The following is a 22,992-nucleotide window of genomic DNA, read 5'->3' as shown; positions in this document are numbered from 1 at the left end:
AATTATGGCTTACCTCACTTCTCCCCTCAGAAATCCCCTTTGTCCTTTCCACTACTGTGTTATTAAGTGTATCGTGCTCAGCACTGACAGGTGACAAATGAAGCATAAGTTGGTTCACCACACTGACCCTTCTTGGCAGGGTTTACCCGCCTGGGCCTGACCTTTTCTTGCAGGCTAAGCAAATCTCCCTTCTCTGAAATTCTGCTCACAGGGTGCTGCTTTGTGGCAAAGAACAAGAGTAGAAGCTTCTCCCTTCCCTCTATGGGGTTCAGAGGAGTCCTCTCCCAGCACCTCAGTCAAAACCAACAGGGAAGAACAGATACAGCAGAATGTGAAGAATATTCTTTCCATAAGTGAATTATAATGATAAGATTTTTTTTCAGACACAGGAGAAAGGGCCTGAGGGGGAAATGGACAATTGCTGCAATGCCACCTATTCCCTCAAACCAAAGATACTGTGTCTCTCATTAAAATACTGAATTTTACACAGCTGTCAGCAAACACAAGTTGTCCAAAAGAACTGGTCAGCAATAGCCTGCTTTCATGACAACTTGCAAAGAAGGGAGCAGGAGGGGTGATCTGTGCCCGGTACAAAAACAAACCACAAAGACATCCCGTGCAACAGACGCACAAAGCTGAGCTCTGCACATCAGAATGCTCCCTAGAGGAGGAGTCAAAGAATCAAAGCAAAGGAGCAGTGATACAAATAGCCTGACTTTTTCAAACACATCAAAGGCCAGAAAACAAGTCCCTCTGAACCCCAGGGACCAAGATAGAAAAGATCTAATAAAGAATTCAAATGCCATAATCACATAATCCAATAAGCTACAGTTAAACCAAAACACCTCTTTAGCAAACATCCATAAGTTGGACAGGAAAGGCTCTGAAGTGACAGGCATGGATGGCTCCCTTCACTTCTCCCTGTTAACATATCACCTCCTGTCAGTGGGACAGATCCAAAAGGTTTGTTCTTGGTATCAAATTCTCTCATAGGAAAATGGAAGAGGGAGAAGAGCATCTCAACAAAAACAGCCAGCACAGATCAACCAGTCTCTGAGAGCTGAGCAGTGCTGGACTTGCCATGGAGAAAGCTGGTTAAGATATCTATGTGGGAAAGATGAGAAAGTGTAGAGGCTGAGAAAGACAAAGGGAAGGAAAACATCTTCTTCAGACTGCTGCCAAGGCAAGTCCCTCTCTGTATCCTCTGACAATATTCCACCCTTTGTTTTAATTTTATTCTATGTTCCTTCTTATCTTCCAGTCCCATATGATATTTTCTTCCTTGTCATCTCTGAATTATATTCCCTGGGACTCCATCAGTCATTCTGCCCACGTACCTGCTCCCCCAGGTGCGTCTCTTCCATCATCTCCCTGCCAGGTTTGCCAAACAAGGAAATGTTAAACTTTGCCATCGTCCAGCAGTGGCAGCTGCACTGAGTGTTGTGAGTGTGAGGCAGGCTGGCTGATGCTCCCATGCAGCACTCTGCTTGGTTATACATGCCAGAGAAAGAAGTTCTCCATCCACATTGCTATCAGTCAGGAACGTTGTCCTTTCCTTTGACATGCTGGGTAGGACTTATCCCTTTCTCCTTCCACGCTCAGACACGTGAAAAGGAACAGACTTAGGAGGGAATTCTGACCTCATCTGAGGAAGCAGATCCAGACTTACAAACCTGCCTTTGACACAAAGGCCATCCATGGCCTAACTTGAGTAATCAGGAAGAACAAGTTTTGCTTACGTATGCATCCCTTAGGTATTTGCTTTTATACCAGCTCCTGAGTACAGTCAGTGAGCAGAGAGCAGTAAATCTCTGTGAAACACAGCAGGGGATGGCAGCACCAGAAAGGGTCATTTCCTCTGGCAGAGACTAGAGCAGGCAAGTACCGTTCAATGGGTATAAAGGCGAAGGGGCCCTCGGCTCCTCTGATATGCCTGGATGTACAAAGGATCTGCAGAATCCTGAGCTTGTGCAGTGAATCTGTATTTCAGTAGTAGAATTAAAATTCATAAATACACCAATATTGTACTGAAGTATTCCACTCTTATGACTTTCCTTCCTGTGCAGCCTCCCGTCATTAGCCTCTCTTCTACCATACAAGCCATGTGCTAATCCCTGTTTTCTCTGAGTACAATATTCTCATGAGATACCTTATAAAGTGCTTTGCTGAAATCTAGCTGAATGATGTCTGCTGATGATTCAAGACAGTTAAGCTTTCTTATTAAAGAAATACATTAAATAGTTACAGACACGAGGGCAGTTACAGAAATGTGGACTCGAATGTTGTGGCAGAGCCTTAGAAAATGACCTGTGTGCTCACTGCAGCAGCAGTTCCGGACCTGATGCCTCAGTTTTCACAGCAAGTACAAAGTGTAGGCACCTACACAAAATGGTGGCAAGGCATGAGGATGAATGCTGGACTTCAGTGAAAAAGCACTTTTTCCTTTCTGTAAGTAATCATTATGGAGGGGAGCACAACTCAATGCAGCCACTACAATTCTAAGAGTGGGAATTAACTTACTGGAAAAGGTTGGGCAGTAACCCAGACACATGACCCCCATCTGGAATAAAGCCAAAAAGGGTCATCAGCTCTTTTAAACTTCTTGCTTTATGCAATATGAAATCACTTTCTGTTGATGTACAACATGACAGTATTGCATAGGGTATTCAAGAAAAATCCATTACCTTGATGTGGCACATACATATCCCTGCAACAGAGCAGTGTGTGTGAGCACATTCACACTGATCATACAGTGAATTTCAGAAGGAGGGATATAGCAGAAATGGGAGAGAGTGGTGAATTGTTGTATATGATCTTTTACATGGTGAGTTATCAGTTGATTTATGTAGCAAGAGTCCCACAGAGTTAGTTCATGATAAATTCATGAGGCATGTGCTTTTGATCGTGCAGTGCTCTTCTTATGTCTTGCCATTTCCAGCTCCCTCTTTATCCACCTTCCAGAGACAGATATTCCATAGTTTACCCTTGCAGGGTAAACTGGTGCTATGGACAATAAGGACAAGCTTGCATTGGTTGCCTCTTCTGACATGCCACGTTCTGGAAGGGAAGAGATACTTTAAGAAGCCAGAAGTCCAGGAGCTAGAAGTGCAAGTAGGCTGCTTGGAGGGGTTAAGTCTCTCCCAATCTACTCAAGCATGTATATCCATATGAGAAAGACAGAGCTGACAGGGACCAGTTTTCAATCAGCTGGCTTAAGACAAAGATGCTCTGTACTGTATATGCCAAAAGCACTCCCAGCTTCACAAGGAGCTTAGTGGACAGATGACTTTTCCTGCTAAACTGGGTGAGATGAAAACTCTTCCAAGAAAAAGATGAGAGAAGCAGTCTCATCTTTGAAAAGTGTAATTTAAAAAGTGTGTCAGTTCCTTGTTTAAGCCTCAGATGTCAGAAGTTCATCACTCATCCCCAGTTTATAGCTATCCTGCACAAGCACAGCTGTGCCTAAGGAATCATTGGAGGCACTGCAGCCAGCATGGAGCCCTGCACACATTGACCACCAGGTTGCACAGCCTGGTGCTATACTGCTCTGAATAGGCACCTTTCAGATCAATGTAAGGATAACTCAGGGCACATCTGGACATCCCCCTCATTGTCAGCCTCGGCTCTGCTCTCACTGAAGCCAGCAGGAATCTTGGTGAACATCACATGGGAGCCCATGGAGTCAGGGAAGATAACCCTTCTCAAATCCCATATTGCTTTATGGTTTGCAATTGTTCAGCATCCAGAAACAATGTTCCAAAGCTCGTTTAAAGGCACAAAGGCATCCTTGGGTTATTTTTATTGGGACACCTACATAGTAGGAAGAGCCAGGATGGCATTACTCCCAGTGACATGACAGTAACAAACAATTGCATGACAAAGTGATGCAACCTAGAGAACAGCCCAAACTGACATATCTGCAAATTGGAATCTGCTCCTGCACCTTTGCAAATAGTGACCTGTGGGAAGACTGCTGCTTTTCAGCACAGAGTTCGATGGGAAGAACAGAGTCTTGGGAAGATCTCTGGTATTTGAACCAAGTGGTATGGTCTGAAGAACTGTGATAAGGGCACATTCCAGAGTCAAAAGACTGTGTCCACCAAGGGGTAAGGAGCACTGGCTTGGAGCAAGCAACCACACTGGAGCGTGCATGCTTCAGTGAGAGAGTACCCAGACCTGATATATCACAGAAAGACCTATGTCTCATTTTCCCCATCTGTAGGACTTTATTGCTGAGAGACACAGACAGGTGAGGAACTACATGAGCTAAGGACTGTGTGCCAAGCTTGAACATTCTTGCTGGGAGGGATATGCCAACCAGGAGACATTTGCTTACATTAAACACCCAGTATACTGTGATTTGTTAAAAGTGAGGTCCTTTGGAGTCCAGATACTTGGGTCTGATTTAGCATGTGTGGCACAAGAACCCCTATCCTTTTAAACATCCTCAGTAACCGTGGCACTTTGGGAGACACAATAATTAGCATAATTGTCAATTCAGCCTCTAATAATGTACAATGCACTCATTAACCCAATTAACCCCACACAGCACAACAACCATCACAAACAACGCAACTGATGCGGTGGAAGGGAATGGACTCTTGACAGCCCTGCCAGAGCCCAGCGTGATGACATGACACTTGTGAGGGCTGAAGGCAACTCCCAGGGGTAGGACACCCACCCAGGCTGGAGATGTGGCACGCTGCCACCTGAGCTGGTGTGTTAGCCACGTGCTCAGCCTTCTTCAGCCCTGTCTCAGGGCAATAGAGGAGTTTCTCCTCCCCCAAGGTTTTTCCTGATACATTTAATTAAGCACTATGTATCAACACCCACATACGCACACCCCACTTCTCCACCCCCCCCTCTCCCTGGAAGAGTCTCAGGTGGGATTCACTCGCCTGCTTTTGCTGCTGCTTAATTCAGTCAGGCTGGTAAATAATTCAGCAGGCACTCAGCCAACAAACAAACAGGCAGGCAGCACAAATGGCCAGACAGGGAGATGGAAGAATGAGAGACAGAAAGAAAAACCAAATGGGAGAGTGACAGCTTTTGCTGGAGCTCCTTTTCTACAGGCAGGACTTCAAGCTGTGCCTACTTCTTCGTCCCCTGTGGTTACACTCCCTCCTATAAAGAAGCAGGGAGTCTGTCCATCTGACACTGCCATGACCTACTGACAACTCACTTGTGGGGGCCCCACTGGATGGTCACCCAGCCTTTTGATTCACATTTAGAGGGAGCTTCAGTTCCTTGCTTACACTCTTCAGCTTTGAAATCTGTCCATCATGGGCACCAGCAGCTCTTGGGTTAGAGCTGGGCACGTGGGAGTCTGCATCGTTGACTCAAGTCTGTTTAGGCCTCTGTTTTCCCAGCTGGAGAAGAAATGAAAATCCTTCCCTGCTGGGGTCCCAGCAGGCCCAACAAACAGGAGAAGTGCCAGCAGCCTGACAGTTCTTCAGATGACATGCCAAGGCTTGGCACTTCCAGTCCAGGGCTCACAGAGCAATTTCAACGTGAGGCTCTTCACATCACCCTCTGTTACCGACAGGCAAACAGACTCAGGATGTTTTGCTGACCTCCCCAACACAATGCAGCTCATCAAATGACACAGCTGAGAAAAGGTTCTCATTTTGGCAGCTCTATGTACGTCACACCATTTAGATTATCTGCATGAGCAACCTGTAGGATGTTGACTTTGCAGAAGCTGGTTGGAGAGTGGGTACATTATGGTGTTAAAACAGCATCAGTGAAATTTGGCTAGCAAAGGAGACATGAACTTCTGATTTTAGCTGGAGGACGCAGTTAAAGGCAAAGCTGTTACCCACTGTGCTACACTGTGTGTAGATATGGGCAGCACAAGAGAAGAAAGACCATGATGATTCTCACAGGTATATTCCCTCTTTTCCAAACTACAACAGTTCTCTGAGTCTCCCTCAGTTTCCTGGGTTGCATCAGCATGCAGCAAGTGAGGAGGCAGCAAGCACTAACTTGCAGAGTATCAGTTCTAGTGTAAGAGATTCCCTACCCCCAGCCAAACAGAAAGCTACAAACATTACAGGAATCTTCACCAGAGAGGCTCTGCTGCAGGGACATTTCATCCTGTTAAACAGTCCCATTTGCTTCCCAGACATTCTGCAGGAGAGGTGTCTTTTCAGAAGGTCCAGGTCCATAAATAAAAGTCAGTCGGAATAAATCAGAAATCCAGACCTACAAGCACTGATGATGCTCTGGTAACATTGCTGTTTCTTGCAAGGCATAAGGTTCTTCATAGTTAAGGCATACAGTGCTCCCAGCCCAGAGGCTTTGGAGTTTCCTCCCTGCAGTGTCCACGCTGGAGGCTGTCAATCCTTCACCACTGGGGAAAGCTACCTTGAACACTGTAAGCCTGGCAGAGCAGGGGCAGGGGCAGGCTAAGAGATAAAGGAATTATTCTTTTCCCCATCCATACTCAGTATATGGCAGTGGAGGAAGAAAAGTGAAGGGTTAGAAGGAACACTACGGAATGGTTTCAAGTCCACCGAGACCATTAATTCTGGAGCAGTCAGAGCTGCACAGAGCCCCAGGGGGTGCTTGTGGATGCTCTGTTCAGCTCCTTCACACATATGCTCCAGAGGTACTTCCAGGGCAAAGGAAAGAAGTTGTGCCTGTAGTAGAGTGGCCCTTTGGAACAACAGGAGCTCACACAGGACTTCAGGAAAGCATTCAGATAAGTTTAGACACCATAGTGCTGAGTGCTGGGTATAGCTGTATCTTGCATGTCCGGACACAGCAAGACATCCCTGCAATACAACACACTGCTTGGAAGGCAGTCATTTTCTTTAAGCAATAAAGAATTTCAGTGAACAAAAAAAAAAAAAGGCAATGAATTTTGGAAGGCTTATCAGGGATGAAAGTTATCTGACACTCTGCCAGGAAAAGTACCACATGAGACTGACTGAGCTCCTACTCTCTTCCCCTTGCAATGATTCAGTGAACACACCTGAACATGAGTCCCGCTGTTTCACACTTGGACAGGTACAATCTGATCCAGAAACACATCCATACTACAACTGGCATTCTTGGCCACGAGTGCCCATTTGTTTTACCTGCCCATATCTGCTGCCTCCCCTGACCTGTCCTGGTGTCAGTTTTACACAAGGCTTGTGGCAGAGAATGTTGGGCTGAACTATCACAGTGTAAAAAGGAAAGTCTGCCTCTTATTTTTCCTGCCTGGAGTCCCGCCACTCCCACCAAACAATGCCTAATCACATGAAGGGTCATAAGAATGAAGAGTCTAAATAAAAATGTATAGAGGAATTAAAAAAATTCCATCTCATTGAATTCAGGTACAGTGTTGAAGCCCTGCAAGGTAACAGGTGTACCTATATTTCAAAAACGCCCTCGGGTTTTCTGGGGAGCCAGAGACTCAAATGTTGTAAAATGGCAAATTAATTTAGATGTTAATTAAATATAGGAAGAGTGATATTGCTGTTCCATGGTGGGCTACGAATAAAGTTTTTGTAAAATTAAGCCTTTAGAGTTGTCTGACTGCATCAGTGAATATAGCAAAAGATGGTATCATCAAGCACAAAAAAAATAATTCCAGCCCTACATAAAAACTGACATCCACAAAAAATATATCCCAATCAAAGCAAAGCTTTGGGATGATTCAAGGCAAACACTCCACTATTCTGTCTACAAAAACCAACAGTCAGCCAAAACATTTGTAGTGGAGTTTACTGTGATGCTTAACCTTACATTTATAATGAAGCTTTAACAAATCTATTTTGAAAGGGCTTTCTACACACATAATAACAAATTAGCATAAGACAACCTTATTAACACAGCTAGTTTGTTTAACTAGCTATCTGAACATCACAGGAGAAAATCATTGTACAATGTTAATAAGCCAGGAAACTCCTATGCACAAGTTTACTAAAATAAAATCCAAATCTGCAAGCACTATTGGGAGTCACAATGTTAACAAGACCATCCATCTCTCACACTGCTAGGCCAAGACTAGTGAGGGGCAACACAACAACAGATATTTAGGAGTAGATTTAGGGGTAGCTTACACACAATGTGCTCATTAGGTGAATGCCCTGGCTCTGTGCTGACTCCTTGCTACAAGATATTTAACATGTTTGCATGTGAAGATTGTCGCTGAGCTGAGGTGGTAGTGGAGAGACATGAATTTCAAAGGAGGTGACAAAGCATTGTACAAACATCTCTTAGATTATCAATTCCCTGAATCTGTCCTTGGAGCCACATAATTACAGGATAGTTACCAAATTTCAGTATGCACAAATATCCCCTTGCAAGAGTAGAAGACAAGCAGGTTGGTTTATTAACATGCTCCATGTGAATATCCTCTGGGTCTCATTGAAAGGGATGAAAAGAGCAATGGAATGATGACTTGAGTAGGTGTACATTGAAAGTAATTACCACAGAAAGAAGCTTTTTCAGGCTGGGGAATTACTAAGTGTTTCCTCTGCCAAAATAGATAATAAAGCAGCAAGAGCCACAGCTCGATGACCAGTTGCAGAAATGTACCTGCTGGACGCTGTGTAATTTAGGGTGAGAGCCCAGAAAGATGCTCCAGGAGAAAGAGGGACCTTTTGCTGGTGGGTAAGGAGTCAGTCAGTTGATCAGAAAGCAACGTGCTCTTGGAGACAAGGCTGCCCCAGCCGTGGCTGAGCCACCATTACACTGTGGTGACTGTCGAGCCAGGTGTGGTGGCACCGTGGCAAGGCTGTTCAGCGACCTACCAGCCACAGAGAAAATGGGTTTAAAGGGAAGCAGGGCTACTGCTGACCAGGTCTGGATACTGCTCTTGAGTTCATGCCTGGACCCACTTTGGGTGAGCAGTGAAGTCACTTCTTACAGCAGTTCTCAGCAGGGTCATGCAAACCCCTTCTGGTTTTTGCTCAAGAAGACTTGTATTGCCTGAATCTCAGTCTGAGATCTTGTTTCAGATGCACACAGGTCCTCCAAGCACAACCACAGCCAAGATCAGCCTGGTTACAAGTCAAATGTTCAGATGGTTTCCACCCCAAATAGTAAATCCCACCCTGTCACCTGGAAGGATGCCCATTCTGCTCAAACCTCAGCCTGCGTTTGGGGGAAACTTGACACCGGTTCAGTGGAAGGTTTGAAAATCCAGCCCGTGTTCTTGGTTTGTAACAAACCCGCCGAAACAAGCAAAATGCCCTCAGTTTTAGGGTTCATCTGGACCTTGTTGCCAGAGTCATGGTGTCATCTAGTGGTGACAGCTTGTATGGGCACACACACAGTACCCACCTCCGCTTCCCAAACATCCCCTCAGAGCGTAGGGCAATTGCAGGTCTGGTCAATACCTTTCTTCCAAAGTACATCAACTTTCTGAGAGGCAGAACAGCTCCACCATTTCAGCAGAAGCCATTCGCACCTCGAGGAGAGCTTTTTTGCAAAGGCTCCCAAAAATCAAGTGAAGAGCAAGCTTTGCTTCTCCTACCACTTCTACACAGTTAGTGGACACAATCTCCTGGGGAAAGGGCAAACAGAGTAACTTTGAGGAACAGCAATCATCAATAGGCTCAGTTGTAAACAAGTTTTAAATGCAAGAGTCATTCTCAGCATAAAAGTTGCATTTGCTGAAATGTCCCTTTGACCTATACTGGAATAATGCTCAAAAATCACATTAATAGATATTAGAGGACTCCAATTTCAATTTGTACTTTGAGAGCTCCCTTGTCTAGGCACCTGTGCCCAATTCTCAAGAAATGGCAGTTGATTTTTGGATTCCCAATTTACATCCTATTGGATTCAAGTTCAAGAATTAAGCAGCCAAAGCAGCTCCCAAAGCCACAGCACGTCTTTTGCAAGAAATTAAGTGCCTTACATCTCACTTCCAGCATTTCTAAAGGGACTTGGCCCACCACATATAGCATGTGAGAGTCCTGGCAATGTGAATTCCTTCTCCTTGGTGACACTGGGAACTGACGTACCTGCTGTTAAGCCTACCCTGGTTTTAAGAAACCTTCAATGAAATTTAAGCTTAGGAGTTTTACCTTTCAGCTGAGACGGAGCAGAAACACAGACATGATTGGTTTTCCAGGCTCAGCTGATGGGCAGGAACCGAGTTACCACCAGCCCTGTTCCTGTAGCCTCAGGCACTGCACTGAGTCACTTGTCCCACAAGCTGATAAGAGCTACATCTCAAAGGAAAGAAAACTCTCTTCAAATTGGAAGAAGGATCACAGTGTCAGCAGAAAGGCAGGGAAAAAATGCTAATTTCAGCACTGTCCTGAAAACCAAGTGGGTTTTCAGGTTCCTGAGGTCTATCTGAGGTTTCATCCCAGATCCAGCTCAGGTGTTTCCTTGGCAGGTTTGTCTTCTGACCTAGAGCTTAATCCTTGCCTCTGATCTAGGCATCCTGTCTGCAAGCTAATGAGCTCGAAATTACTGTATATTTGTGTGGTCCTCTGAGCTCTGATGTGTGACACAACCACAGCTATAGCTGGACTTACTTCTTTCTTTATTGCCTGGGATTGCAGCCTGAAGGCCAGGCTTGATGCTAAAAACAATGAAATTCAAATCCCAGTTTACATGTGGGGAAAGATGGAGAAAGCACTTCTCAGAACCCAGGCTTCTGTTGGGATACCTCCCAAGACATGATTTTTAAGCCGGGTAACAGCACAGACCAGGGCTATCTTCATGGCAGAGGATTCCAAACACCTCATTCCACCTTGGTGACAGACAGCAGGGGAAGACTTTTAAATACTACTTGCCTGGGCTCAAAATGACTACAGGAACTAGTCAAAATCAATGAGCTCTTTATAGCTGCACCAAAGTGTTTTCTTCTCTTGGATCTGTTTTCTTCCTCCATCCTACCACCTGTGTTCTGCTTATTCTATGAAGCTGAAAGACTACATGGTGCCACCTACCCACTAAGTCTACTGTGAAGGTGAAGCCCAAGGCAAACTGCTCAAAGGTAAGAGAGAATGTTAAACTACTGTTATGTGGGGAGGTTTTTAATTTTTAGTAAGTACACAAACCTTAAAATAGTGGACAGCTTACATCAGAGTCTGCATATACAGTACCTTTCACCCCAAAGCAGTTTTTTTACATGCACAGAATACAGAAATGTAGGCACTCTGGAGCTGAATACAGCTGCTGCTCATCCAACACAGTGTGACAATACAAGGAGCGCTCCTGCAATCTCCACAATAAACCTCTGGGTTTTTGGTAAATGCACTATGGATTTCTGCACACTTGCTATACCAGAGGACACCCATATATTTAAAGGCTTCACCTGAGACAACAATGCAGAGCCAGCAAAATGCATTTCCTTTATGTCCTTTGGAAGGTCAAAAAGCTCCCCAGCAGAATATGCTGGAATACGGACAGCCAGGCTCTTGAGCAATTTCGTATCTGATATTCAGGTACTCACTAGCTCTACCACTCAGTGCCTGCCGTGACAGATATGTCACAACTAAAGGTCACGGCAAGGTTTCCCCTGCCAGACTTGCTCGCCTTACAGGAAAGGCAGATTTGTTCTTGCTGGGTTGCTCTGCCCGGTGTCCCAGGCACCGTGGCTTGTTTCGGAGTGCCCTCTGCCGCCCAGCCCACAGACCTGCGAGTCTGCAGGGAACGAAGCCGGGAATATGAGCGGGAACCGGTTCCTGACGGACAGCGGTCAGCACCGTTCAGCCCAACGTGCAGGTCAGAGGCATCGCGCTAGAGCCGAGACCTGAGCTCAGCATCTGGGTCTGCCTTCCCTGAGCTCTAACGGTTTGGAAAGCGCTGCCTTCGACCAGGGCTGGAGACACAAATGATTTTTACGTCTGTTTTCTGGGGCAACTCTACCTCAGCTCATGCTGAACTCTACCTACTCTCATGCCTCAAAAATCCCTTTCCCAGTTCTTCTCATCTGGGATCTGAGGTAGAAAAGGCAGCAGATGCCCCTTGCACTGGCACTGCTGGGATTCTTCATTTGCAGCCACAGGAAGCAGCTTTACTCTTCACTTCCACCCAGCCCACGTCATCTGACTGATGAGTAACTTCTGTCTCCAAAGTAAAATAGGAAAGCTGACTTTTGTCCTGCCCAAGTCCAAGATATGGAGGCAGGAATCTCTTTGGGGGTCTCAGGGCCTCTGAAAACTGCACAGAAACAGTTTCTCTGTAGGTGCTAAGAGATCAGATATTCTAGAAGGTTCTACTAACTTACAACCTATAATACTTGGCAAAATTCTTTAGTCAGTCCATTATCCTTACAGCTCCAAGAATCCTTACCTTACCAAGGTTCAAGCTGTTCAAGCTGATGCAGGCAGCCAGGCCTGATACCAAGGCTGAAGTTTGTGACCCTCAATACCAGAACATAATATGTTCCTACAATTCGTTACTTACTTGGGTTAATAAAGTTCTTTTAAGCACAACAGCCGTAAGTATCTTTATTAGAGCACTCATTCATGTCCACTCGGCTCCCACACAGGCACTGTCCTGCACAAGGAATAGCTTTGCAATATGTACCGGATTCTCTGTGCAGTGAGGGCAGGTACTGCAAAGCTCTGAGGTGTTTGCTCCAGTCATGTGAAGTTCTCAGCAAGGAAATGGTTGCATGAGTGCACACCAAGATGCACACACACATACAGTGTTCACCTGTGTGCCAACAGCTTAGATGTGGCTGTCAAAATGTAACTTGCAGTGGGCAAGAGAACTACATGAGAGCAATATATGATTTTACCCCTTATATTTTTGTTATCCAGAGGAATATTCCTCTGTGAGGTATTGCTCCTATACCTCTACAAGGATGGAATTCCATGACTCAACACTTCTTACATCTGGATCGAAGCTACCACCCCACATGTTCACTCCTAATCAATATATGCAGCTGGCACTGTCTCCTAGATTTGCTACAATTCAGGCAATTTTTCCTCTTCCACAGCAAAGCACAATTTGTTTTGTCAGGCTTGTCACTGCAAAGCTGAGATTACTTGCTTAAGAACAGACCGAGACACATTTCTAGCTCTGTGTCTGTTGCCAATGAGGGGTTTTTAATTCCAAAAGGTGTGTGTGTGGTGTCAGGATACATAGCAGTCTTTGTGTGGGCACTTATACTCCCAATAATAACTCCCAATTCCCTTCCCCTTTTGACTGCCATGCTTTCCTTGGAAAGAGATACCTGAATGCAGTCAGATAAGTAACTTCTCCCTTCAGTGAATTGCCAGCCATTGTTATCTGCCTTCCTGATGACTGTGATTGCTCATCTGTGTCACTGTGTCACCCTCCTGGTCTGCTCTCCCTGGCAGGCAGCAGAGCCACATGTAACATTCACAAACCATAACACAAGCCTGGTCATGGTTTCTTGCTGCCACAGTAAGCACTGAGGCTCCTGGTGGCTCTGCTGACCCTGGAGAGGGATGTGTTAGAATGACACAACTCACAGCAACACTATCACTGCTGTTGGGCAACTGATATTGTACCAGAAATAAACACAACAGCATTGCCTACAATGACAAAGCTCTGGTCACAGGGCTGCTGCAGTGGCAAGGGCCCAGCAGAAAACCACTCCTTTTGGTGAGGCTGTGCTAGTTGGTGAGCCAGCCAGTGCCAGGACTGCACGTTATCAGAGCTCATCTGCTTTTGCCAGCTAAGTAGCTTATCTAATAAATACACTATGTCACCTTACAAATCTTGCTTCTTCAGGATTATAACTCCTGTGACCTCCCAAATGCAGAATCCTTACAGAAGCAAATGAGTCGCCAAAAACCTCAAATGGCACATCGTGGGTAACAGTGTGGGGAAGGGTCCTTTGCACCAGGCCTGGAAACTGCAGCAGCACCTCCAAACATTTCAAGGGGCTCTCAGTAACAAGGTTCTGTCAGAGAGCCTTTATCTAGAAATGATCCTGTGCACGCTGTCTTTGAGTTGCCACATGCTGCCCAGCAGACTTTAGTCCTTGTTACATGGGACAAACAAAAACACCACTTCACACCAAACAGCACAGGCACAATATTTTTCATAAGGTCACACAATTAATTATGCTTTTAAGCCCTATCTACATTCAGGACAAATTCTTTTGTTTACTGCTCTTTTTTTTTTAGAGTGTTCATGTGGAAGCAAGGGGAAAGGATGATGAAAAAGAAAAAAAAGTCTAATCTAAACCATTCCTTATGGACCACAATCCCTTCCCCCTTCTCCAGCATTTTTCCACAGAGAACTCTAGCTCCTCTTCCCATGTTTGCTCATTTCATTGGCTCCTCCACCGAGCTCCCATTCCCTGCCCACATCAACCCTGATGCTATGCAGCATGTGCTGGGTGTCTGCAGGGGGTACCACGACCCTGGTACCAGCCAGAACATCACACAGGCACGTTGTGCTAATGGAGGTGGATTGCTTCGCTTCAGTCTCTAACACACATAATGAGATTAGCATTTGAATAGTGCTGATCAAGTTACCAGTAGCTCTGAACTCTGGGTCCATCAGATGCAAATGAATCACTATAAATTTTGCTCCTTTCTTAAGGGCTCTTTATATGCATGGCCAACACAGAAAGAACTGCAGTGGGTATTAGCCCAGGAAGTCTGTCTCTCACCATGACCAGGAATTTCTGAGAGTGGAGAAACCATAGGAGCATCTTTCCTTAGATAATTTTTGTTTTTAAGAGCAGGTTTTCTCCCTCTTTTTGATGCCTCTTTTCTCCCAGGACTGTGCAGGCATCAGGATGTATTCTGGCATAAGGTTCAGAGACAAAAACCTTCACAATACCTTCATTTAGGTCTTAATTCCATCTGTTCTTAATTACCTGAGTAACTTCTGAAAGTCCTGCCAGCCTCCTTGTGCCAAGGACATATCCTTCCCTGGTGGGAGGATGAAGGCGAGGTAAGTCTGTGCTGTCTCCAGCTGCACTGATTCAGTATCACCAAAGCATGAAGCGTCTCAGTGTTCTCACCTCCTCAGTCTCCCTGGAGGAAGATACAATACACATTCCATGTAGGAAAAATCATGTTTAGGGTGCTGACTTGCATGATTAAGTGTAAACAGCCTTATCCCCTCCATGGATGCTCAGTTATAGGGGAGTCTTCTCCCACCTCTGTTCTGTGGGAAGGAATCCCGAGGAGAGGGGAAGAAGGCACAGTCAACTCGTAAAAACAAAATCTGCAGGTGTCAGGTGAGCTCAGGCACACACCAAAGCTCCCCTGACACCACAGCAGGGAAAGAAGTTCCAGGAGCTCATCATTCCTATTAACATGGAGTTTTAACACATTCAGAACATTTCTGCAAGCTTCAGAGCAGAAGTTATCTCAAGTTATCTCAAATGCAGTCATCCTGGAGTTTTTAAGACACTACTGCAAACAAGCCTGTTCTTGCAGTAACTCCAGCTGACCACCACATGCAGTTGACTCCAGCTGCTTTAATTTCTCTGGGTCTAGAAACTCATTTGAGTTTTCATTTTACACAGTGCATTTATTTTGAGGTGCAGGAAAGAAAAATACATGCACATAAGCATTAACTTGAATTAACAAAATATTAGAACTCCTCATCACCTCCCCTGAGAAGAGTAGAAACCTTCACATTTCATCACTCCACCTGCTTCTCACTACAGGAAACGTGTGAGGAAGTTTACCATACTTGTAGTGTCAATCAGCTCCTTTCCTATGGAGCCTAAATAGGTACAATTGGCCGCAGGCACAGAGCACCAAAATTACTCCATGTCCCAGTTGCTTATATAATAAAGCTAAATTAAATCAATAATTAAAGCAGTTCTTGCACACTACTTCTCCCTGGTGGTCCTCCAAACCTCTTTACAAAGCCAGTGGCAGCTCCCCATTTTGCTAATGAGAAAAGCCGTTCAGAGCCCACCTTGCTGCGAGCCACTCACTGCACAGGCAACAGACAAGACCCATTTTAACACCTATGGCAAAAGCAGGCGTAATTTTTTAATGAAACAGGTGGGCTGCAGCCCTTCCACAGTGGGAAAAGGGCCAGGCCCCTCTCTGCACCACGCACGACACCCACCCCAAAGGCAGAGCTAAGGCACGCTGCCCTCGCTGCCCCCTCTTCTGCTCCCTGAGCTGCGAGAACAGCAGAGCAGCTCCCTGAGCTGCAGCGACCTCCCCAGCCAGCCTGGAGGCGGGATAACGGAGTCCCCCTTAGCAGCTCCAGCTTCCCTGGGACACGCTGGGAATTCCCTCAGCAAAGCAGAAACTCACCCTGGGACACCTAAGAGCTGACTCAGAGGTGCTCAAAAAGGCACACTACCAAGGGGTATAGCCGTATCATTGGCTCACCATCCCCTCACACACACACCACCCTGCACGGCTCGGCTCGCCGCCACAGCCCAGCTCCCGAGGAGCCCCAGGAGCCCGGCCAGGGCACCTACAGCCCCAGCTCTGCCCCCAGGGGCCACAGCGACCCCTCGAAAAGCGAAACCTTCACGCGAATAGCAACACCGTGCTCCTTCAACTGGGCGCGGCCCAGCCCCACCCTCAGGGCTGGACCCGCCTCAGCGCTGGACCCACCTCACGGCGCGGCCCCGCCTCAGGGCGGGGTCTCCCTCATGACACCTCCGTCCGCGGCACTGAGCGCTCTTCGGGGCTGGGTCTTTTTCATGGGTCAACGCTGAGCGCTGCTCGGGACGGTGTCCCGTGTTCTCCTCACGCGTCGGGGCTGGGTCTCCCTCACGACACCTCTGTCCCCCGGCACTGAGCGCTCTTCGGGGCTGGGTCTTTCTCATGCCTCAGCGCTGAGCTCTTCTCGGGGCGGCGTCCCGTGTTCTCCTCACGCGTCAGGGCTGGGTCTCCCTTATGACACCTCCGTCCCTCAGCGCTCAGGGCTGTGCCTCCTCACCGCCGAACCCTCCCCGGGGCTGTGTCCCGTGTCCCCGTCGCCCCTCAGGGCTCGGTCCCCCTCACGGCTGGGCCCCCTCGTCTCCTGCTGGCCCCGCTGTGGGCCGGGCCCCCTCCCCTCAGCCCGGTGCCCGCACTCGCTGCAGCCGCGAGGGGGCGCCCCAGGGCCCCGCCAGCCCCGCCCCTGAGGGGCACGGGCTGGACATGGGGGGAAACACCCCTAAAGAGGGGAAAAAACCCTAAAGAGGGAATAAAAAACCTAAAGAGGGGACAGCCTGCGTTTTCAAGAGCCCATTCTAGAATGACAGGCGTGTAGAAAGAGGACCCCAAAGACCCGTGTCCCAGCCCAGGGTAGGATTCCTTTGTCAGCAACACGGGGAAGCTTTATCCTTGGTCCTACGTTTCAGCTCTTGCACAAAACATTTATTTTATGAACAAAAAAATGTCATTTAAGATGGACAAGCAGCTGAAGAAGAAATCAGATTTCTCCATTAGAAAGAAAGGCCATAATAATAATGAACAGTATACAAACCTGTGGAGTCATGTCTATAAACTACAAACAGCGCAGGGCAAAAGATTTGCAACAGACACAAAGTCTAAGGTCTTTTATTACATTTTATAGATTAAATATATCTTCAGTAGAGTCTCTCTTTTAAAACACACAAAAGGAAAAAATACATTCTTCATGTACATATGAAATACTGACCACGTAGCGGGGACCATGTACAGTGCAAAGTATGAACACAGCTACACAGACATCACCACCTTGGATGATTATCAGGCTTTTTCTACAGTAAAATTGGAACAAGTTAACATTTCTGTTTCCAAAGAGAAATCCATACTCTTCCCTTCCATGGCATTTTGTGGGATTGTGCAGGAAAGGGTTTTATTTATGTTTTAAAGGTTTTATAAAATCCTTGCATTGCATGAAAAATTATCAAACTCCTCAAGCTTTGCCTCTTTCACACATTCATAATCATAGTACAATTTTTATTGTGATTGCAACCCAACTCCAAAAATCCAGGGAAAAACAGAAATATATATAACCTGGTATACAGAAAGGAATGAATCAGACTGATTGTTGCATTGTCCAGGAAACATGTACCCACATGTAGACACGGAAGATGGAAGATAGCGAGGTGTGACAGAGCGTCTCCTATTTATCACAAGTTTGGAGTGAGGGCACGGGGTTGCACGTTGCACTTCGGCAGTGAATCTCTAGTGTCTCTCAGTATGGGATGTCATTCTGGTAGTACTGGATCATGTCATATGTCCTACTCCTAAAGAAGAAAAGCAAAGCCAGAAGTAAGTCAAAGTTTAAAAAAACACTCCACCCATTGTCACAGAAACATTAATCAGCATTACACAGAAACAAAACATGGGTGAAGGAAATCAGCTGCTAATCAAAACTAGCCCTCCATGCTTTGAAGGTATTATGAAGGCCCAGTTAACTGTTATGACAGCACAAAACATCCTGCTCTTGTTTAAGCTAGGAAATGTATAATGAATGAAGCAAGATCATCAGGGCTGCATGGAGACAGGATTATGTGGAAATAAAAGTCATCTTAATTCAGGAAAATGCTAATATTGAAAATAAAAGTGCAGAGGAAATAACAGCATTAATAGTAGCATCTCTGATGAGTGACTGAGCAAACAAATCTCAGCTTGTACAGATAACTCAATTATCCATGGGCAGAGCTTATTCAGGTCACAGACTAACCATGCCACAGGTAGAGAAGCTCAAGCTTGTCAGAACTAAGCTGGCCTTGGGCATTCACACAGCAGTGTTACTGCCTTCAAAGTCCCCAGTATTCATCTAAGATTTTGAGTAGGTGCACCAGCAAGAACTGGAACATCCAATTCAGTTCTAGAGGGGCTGTATCTGAGCCAATGAGTGGTACTGGTCTCGAGCTGACCACACATGGAACTACACAAGTTTGTATTAGACTCTCCACAGTCTGTATTATCTGGGATAACAAAACATGCACTTAAGATGTTTAACTATGACATTTACTCTTTAGACTAACCAGCCTTAGCTTAAGTCTTCCTTCCCAGTGTAAAAGTGAGGAGATGCAGCATGTTCAGAAGTAAAGCTGCTATCCTACACTATCTAAATATCAACAACTCATAAATGTTTGATATCTGACTGATAAAACTCTATTTTTCAGCTCTGCTCAAAGCCTGATGACCTTCCTTTAGCCACAGGGAGAAGACATGCATAGATGCCAAACCTGTTGCTGAGGAAACAATTCTGGATGATCTTGATGATGAAAGTTGCAGCCTCCCGTTCAGTCATGTTGGGGCTGAACCTGTGTCTGTATGCAGAAAATCACAAAAAGCAGGAGAAAATTAGTGAAGATTCCTTTGAACGTGATACAAATGTGTCTTTGCATAAGCTCAGCTGCTGCAAGTACCTACTTCTTGTGAGACCACCTGGTACAAATTACATAACGTTTTAACAAGCACATACTGATAGTCTAATAGTGGAGACAGAGGCTGTGAACTTTTCACCAGTCTAGTGGTGACTCCAGGAACAGCCAATCCCTCTTTTGAGGCAGCTGCTGCTTTTAAAATATGTTTGTACCTAGTACTGCCCTTGAGCTCCAGCCCATCATACTTCATGAATCTGTGCTTATCTTTAGGAAACTGCAGAAAGTTAAAAGCAAGAAATGCTGAGCTAACTCTGCTCACTCTGGAGTGAACTGTGGAGGCATAAACCTGAAGGGCTGTTTAAAGTGTCACATTAGAGACTGTATTTGCCTACGCTGTTGCATGTTACTTCTTAGTTCCATTCAGTACTGCATTATCTGTAGAACAAATTTTAAGATGCTGTTATTCAGACTCTGACCTCATTTCAGAGGACAGACTCTGCAACACATCATCTCTCAATTAAAGCAAATCTTTCATTTACAGTTTTATTTTGCTGGTCCTACAGACTTAAAGATAACCCATGTACTTGCACAGTCACTGAACAGCTTGACCTTAATTCTACAAAATGGACTCTCTAGAATTCTTACTTTCTGAGATATTCTATAAACAAGTTCCTATTTTTACAACTATAGGACGTTTAAGATATCTGAGTAGCACGACACCTATGCTCACTGCACAAGCTGTGGCAATATAAATTCTGTGAAGAACATATGAACACATTTTCCAGTTCAGACATGCTGACTTACTTCAACAGCTTGATTGTCTGCCCTCGGAAACAGGGCAGCCCTGTATCCAACATGAGTGTAACCAGTGAGACCACAGCATCCATGTAAGGCCTAGAGAAAAAGGGGACAAAAAGGATACAGCACTCAAACTTCTGCAGCCTTAGCAGCTACAGCAGGCAAGCTGAGGAGTTCAACGAGCTGGATCACACCTTTTTCTGTAATTAAATCAACACAAATAATCCTCTTACATTTGCTGGTGAAGCTACACCATTGTTTGCAATCTGTCACCTTAATTAAATTTCACTCCTTTACTGCTGGACTCCCAAATATTCAGAATGCTGCAAGATGAAATGTCAAGGATTATACAAAGCAGTGCTTTAGCAAACAACATTTCTTTGGTATCAGAAAGGTGAATCAGTGCACCAAAACAGCACAAAAGGCTGAAGGCAGCAACAGGAACATATTATCTTTTAATTCCTAATTACTCTATGTAATTCTTTGCTACATTGGCCCAGCTTCCCTTCTCCTTCCTGTCCTCCTACTCACAACATTTATTATCTACCAAGTTATAACTCAACTACTTGGGTGACACATTTGCCTTGACACAAAACTTTGTCCAGACTGTTCCCCCTCAGGGAACCAAATTATCTTGACTCCAAGCCAGCCCCTCTGGGGCTCCTAGCTGAAGAAACTTCAATTCTGTAAGATATCAATAATACTTTAAACTCATGATAGAAAGAGCTTTTATTTAAACTGTATTGAACAGTCCTCCTCCCACCCACACGCAAAAGTACATTAAATGGTGTGAGGAAATGTGTGTAACATCACATTTTTGAATTGAATATATAAAATTTTCAAACATAAAGTAACAACAGAAAAAAATACCACAAAGATAAGCTTTAAAACAGTAGGATTATTACATTGTTTTAAAGTCTGCAAGATGTAAACAGGACAGTCCAACAGGCTCAGACCCCCTACAGATAAAGGTTTATTACTATTTATCTTCTCATCTGGTTTTGGGCATGCAAGCACTTCCACTTTTGAGCAGTTAAGAACACCTTACCTGACTGCCAGATAGCCTCTGACACACATCTCCATAAACCATTTGAATGGAGTTGCCTCCATTTTTCCTCCCATTATCATCACCATCTCATCTGTCAGCTTAATGTCGGGCTCCCAGCCCAGGTTTCCACCAGGTGAGCTTTCAAACATGAATCCAAAATCTGTGCACAAAAAGATAAATTGCCTCATAACTTTGTTGGTTAATTGTGTGCTGTTAAAGCTGACAGAAGAAAGGAGAGGTGGATTTCATGTATTAATACAAACATTTTAACTCCAACCAGAAAAAAGCTTTGGTGAAGTGTGGCAACACCAACAAAAGCATCATCACCATGACATTAGACTAGAGGTAAGAATGGTGATATCAAATAAACTCCTTGATGAAATATCTGTGCAGTTCCAGAAAAGCAAAGACAAAGCAGAGGTTACAGCCTCACAAAATTATATAAATTTACTTGTCAGGTTTAATTCATACCCCTACAGTGATGAAAGGGATCCAAAGACATGTTTCTATAATTACACACATATACACACACACATACATGTGTATGCATGTATGAGTTATGTATACATGTGTAATCCATACATATGTGTGTCTATACTTTCCTGAAGCTGATTAAACTTTGCAAAGCTAAATTTAAACAGAAGCAGCCAGCACAAATATACAACACTGAACAGGCACAGAAACATCCACGTACGTTTCCCAACTGTGAAATCAGTATATGGATTGATCTCCAAAGGGAAATGGCTTCTTATCTTACTATCTTTTATCAGCAATACTTAACAGCAGAAGGGAAGGGTAAAGAATGAAATTCAGCTATGCATATGACTGACCAATATGAATGATGTGTCCCTTTTTGTCCAGCATGATGTTGCCATTATGCCTGTCCTTAATCTGGAGCAGGAACAGGAGCAGACTGTAGGCAGCCATACTGCGGATGAAGTTGTAGCGAGCCTGTACAAACAACAGAGGGAATTTAATAACTCTCCATCAGGAGATGACACAGATGAATAAAGTTTTTAGTTTGAAGCAATGTTCAATGATATTCTCCATACATCTACAGCTGCAGTAACTTATTTAGTTAACTCACTCATAGCTAAAAATGGATTATCAGCATCAGAAACCAGACACGGCATTATGGCAGTCATTATCCAATTATCTGTCATTATTGCTTATAGCTAGAATGTTTCTCAGTTGAGATTTTGCTGTGCTTGCCAACTGATATTTTACCTTCTGGAATGCAAGGGTAGACTCATCTCCATATTGCCTTGTAAAGTAATCATACATCCCAAAGTCTGTCTGCCTGCCCAGCTGGTCACGGGATGTGCAGTCAGGAATGCACTCAATAACACCACACTGGAGGGCAAGAGGAGAAACAGGTCTGTAAAGCACACTCCCAAAATATATTTCGTTCATGGCTCCTGGCAGTCATACAGGTCCTCTGGGAAATGTGGGGAAGCCTATAGATCACTAAATACAGAATTTCTAGTTTATTATAAAAAAGTATATCCATTATTTTAGGATTTCCATGCAATATAAGATGAGCTCTGTGACTTTCCACTGACTTGCACAATGTAGTCCCAAAAATCAAACAGCAAACATGAATAACCACAAGCAGCAAAATTTCAGAGCCAAAAGCTTTAGAAAAGCAGGAAGCAGTAAAGGAAAGGCTGTTTTTACTGCTGGTACTTCAAATATTTGGCATAAACGACATGGGCAGTACTTCCTTGCAATATGGAATTTTTATATGTGCTGGAAGAAAAAGTCTTTTTTAATTAGGAACTATTTTCTACAGCACTACAGTTAATTGCCCACTTACCCCAGGAGCTGTGGCCACCACTCTGTATGGAAACACAAAAAGATCCAGGCCTACCAGCTGAAAGATGTTCTTGAAGAGATCGATGATTTGCAAAGCCAACATGTCCTGTTATACAGGAGAAAAATGGCACAAGCATTACAGGGGTTACGGGTC

The 22,992-nt window shown here is 44.9% G+C and overlaps 1 protein-coding gene and 1 long non-coding RNA gene across 3 annotated transcripts in view; both read right to left on the bottom strand.

Moving 5' to 3' along the window:
* The window catches only part of LOC113970551, an 88,801-nt gene extending 72,024 nt beyond the window's left edge, over nucleotides 1-16,777 (bottom strand). The window contains exons 1-2 of the long non-coding RNA XR_003535201.1: nucleotides 16,479-16,777; nucleotides 14,762-14,921 (exon numbers count right to left, since the gene is read on the bottom strand). This is a non-coding gene — a long non-coding RNA (uncharacterized LOC113970551). The remainder of the gene's footprint in view (nucleotides 1-14,761; nucleotides 14,922-16,478) is intronic.
* Nucleotides 16,778-17,394: 617 nt separating this feature from the next.
* PI4KA (phosphatidylinositol 4-kinase alpha) overlaps nucleotides 17,395-22,992 on the bottom strand; it is a 57,018-nt gene continuing 51,420 nt past the window's right edge. Inside the window, exons 48-54 of one of the 2 annotated variants that reach the window (XM_027689744.1) lie at nucleotides 22,840-22,944; nucleotides 22,251-22,376; nucleotides 21,854-21,974; nucleotides 21,024-21,183; nucleotides 19,982-20,071; nucleotides 19,037-19,120; nucleotides 17,395-18,085 (exon numbers count right to left, since the gene is read on the bottom strand). In XM_027689744.1, the coding sequence (XP_027545545.1) occupies nucleotides 18,034-18,085; nucleotides 19,037-19,120; nucleotides 19,982-20,071; nucleotides 21,024-21,183; nucleotides 21,854-21,974; nucleotides 22,251-22,376; nucleotides 22,840-22,944 (738 nt within the window). In that variant the 3' untranslated portion in view covers nucleotides 17,395-18,033. The remainder of the gene's footprint in view (nucleotides 18,086-19,036; nucleotides 19,121-19,981; nucleotides 20,072-21,023; nucleotides 21,184-21,853; nucleotides 21,975-22,250; nucleotides 22,377-22,839; nucleotides 22,945-22,992) is intronic. The other variant, XM_027689745.1, reaches the window with a different exon arrangement.

Source organism: Neopelma chrysocephalum, unplaced genomic scaffold, assembly GCF_003984885.1.
Source record: "Neopelma chrysocephalum unplaced genomic scaffold, ASM398488v2 Primary Assembly neopelma1_77, whole genome shotgun sequence".
Taxonomy (NCBI): Eukaryota; Metazoa; Chordata; class Aves; order Passeriformes; family Pipridae; genus Neopelma; species Neopelma chrysocephalum.
The sequence above is the reverse complement of the archived record's forward strand: the minus strand, read 5'-3'. Positions and strand labels throughout refer to the sequence as shown.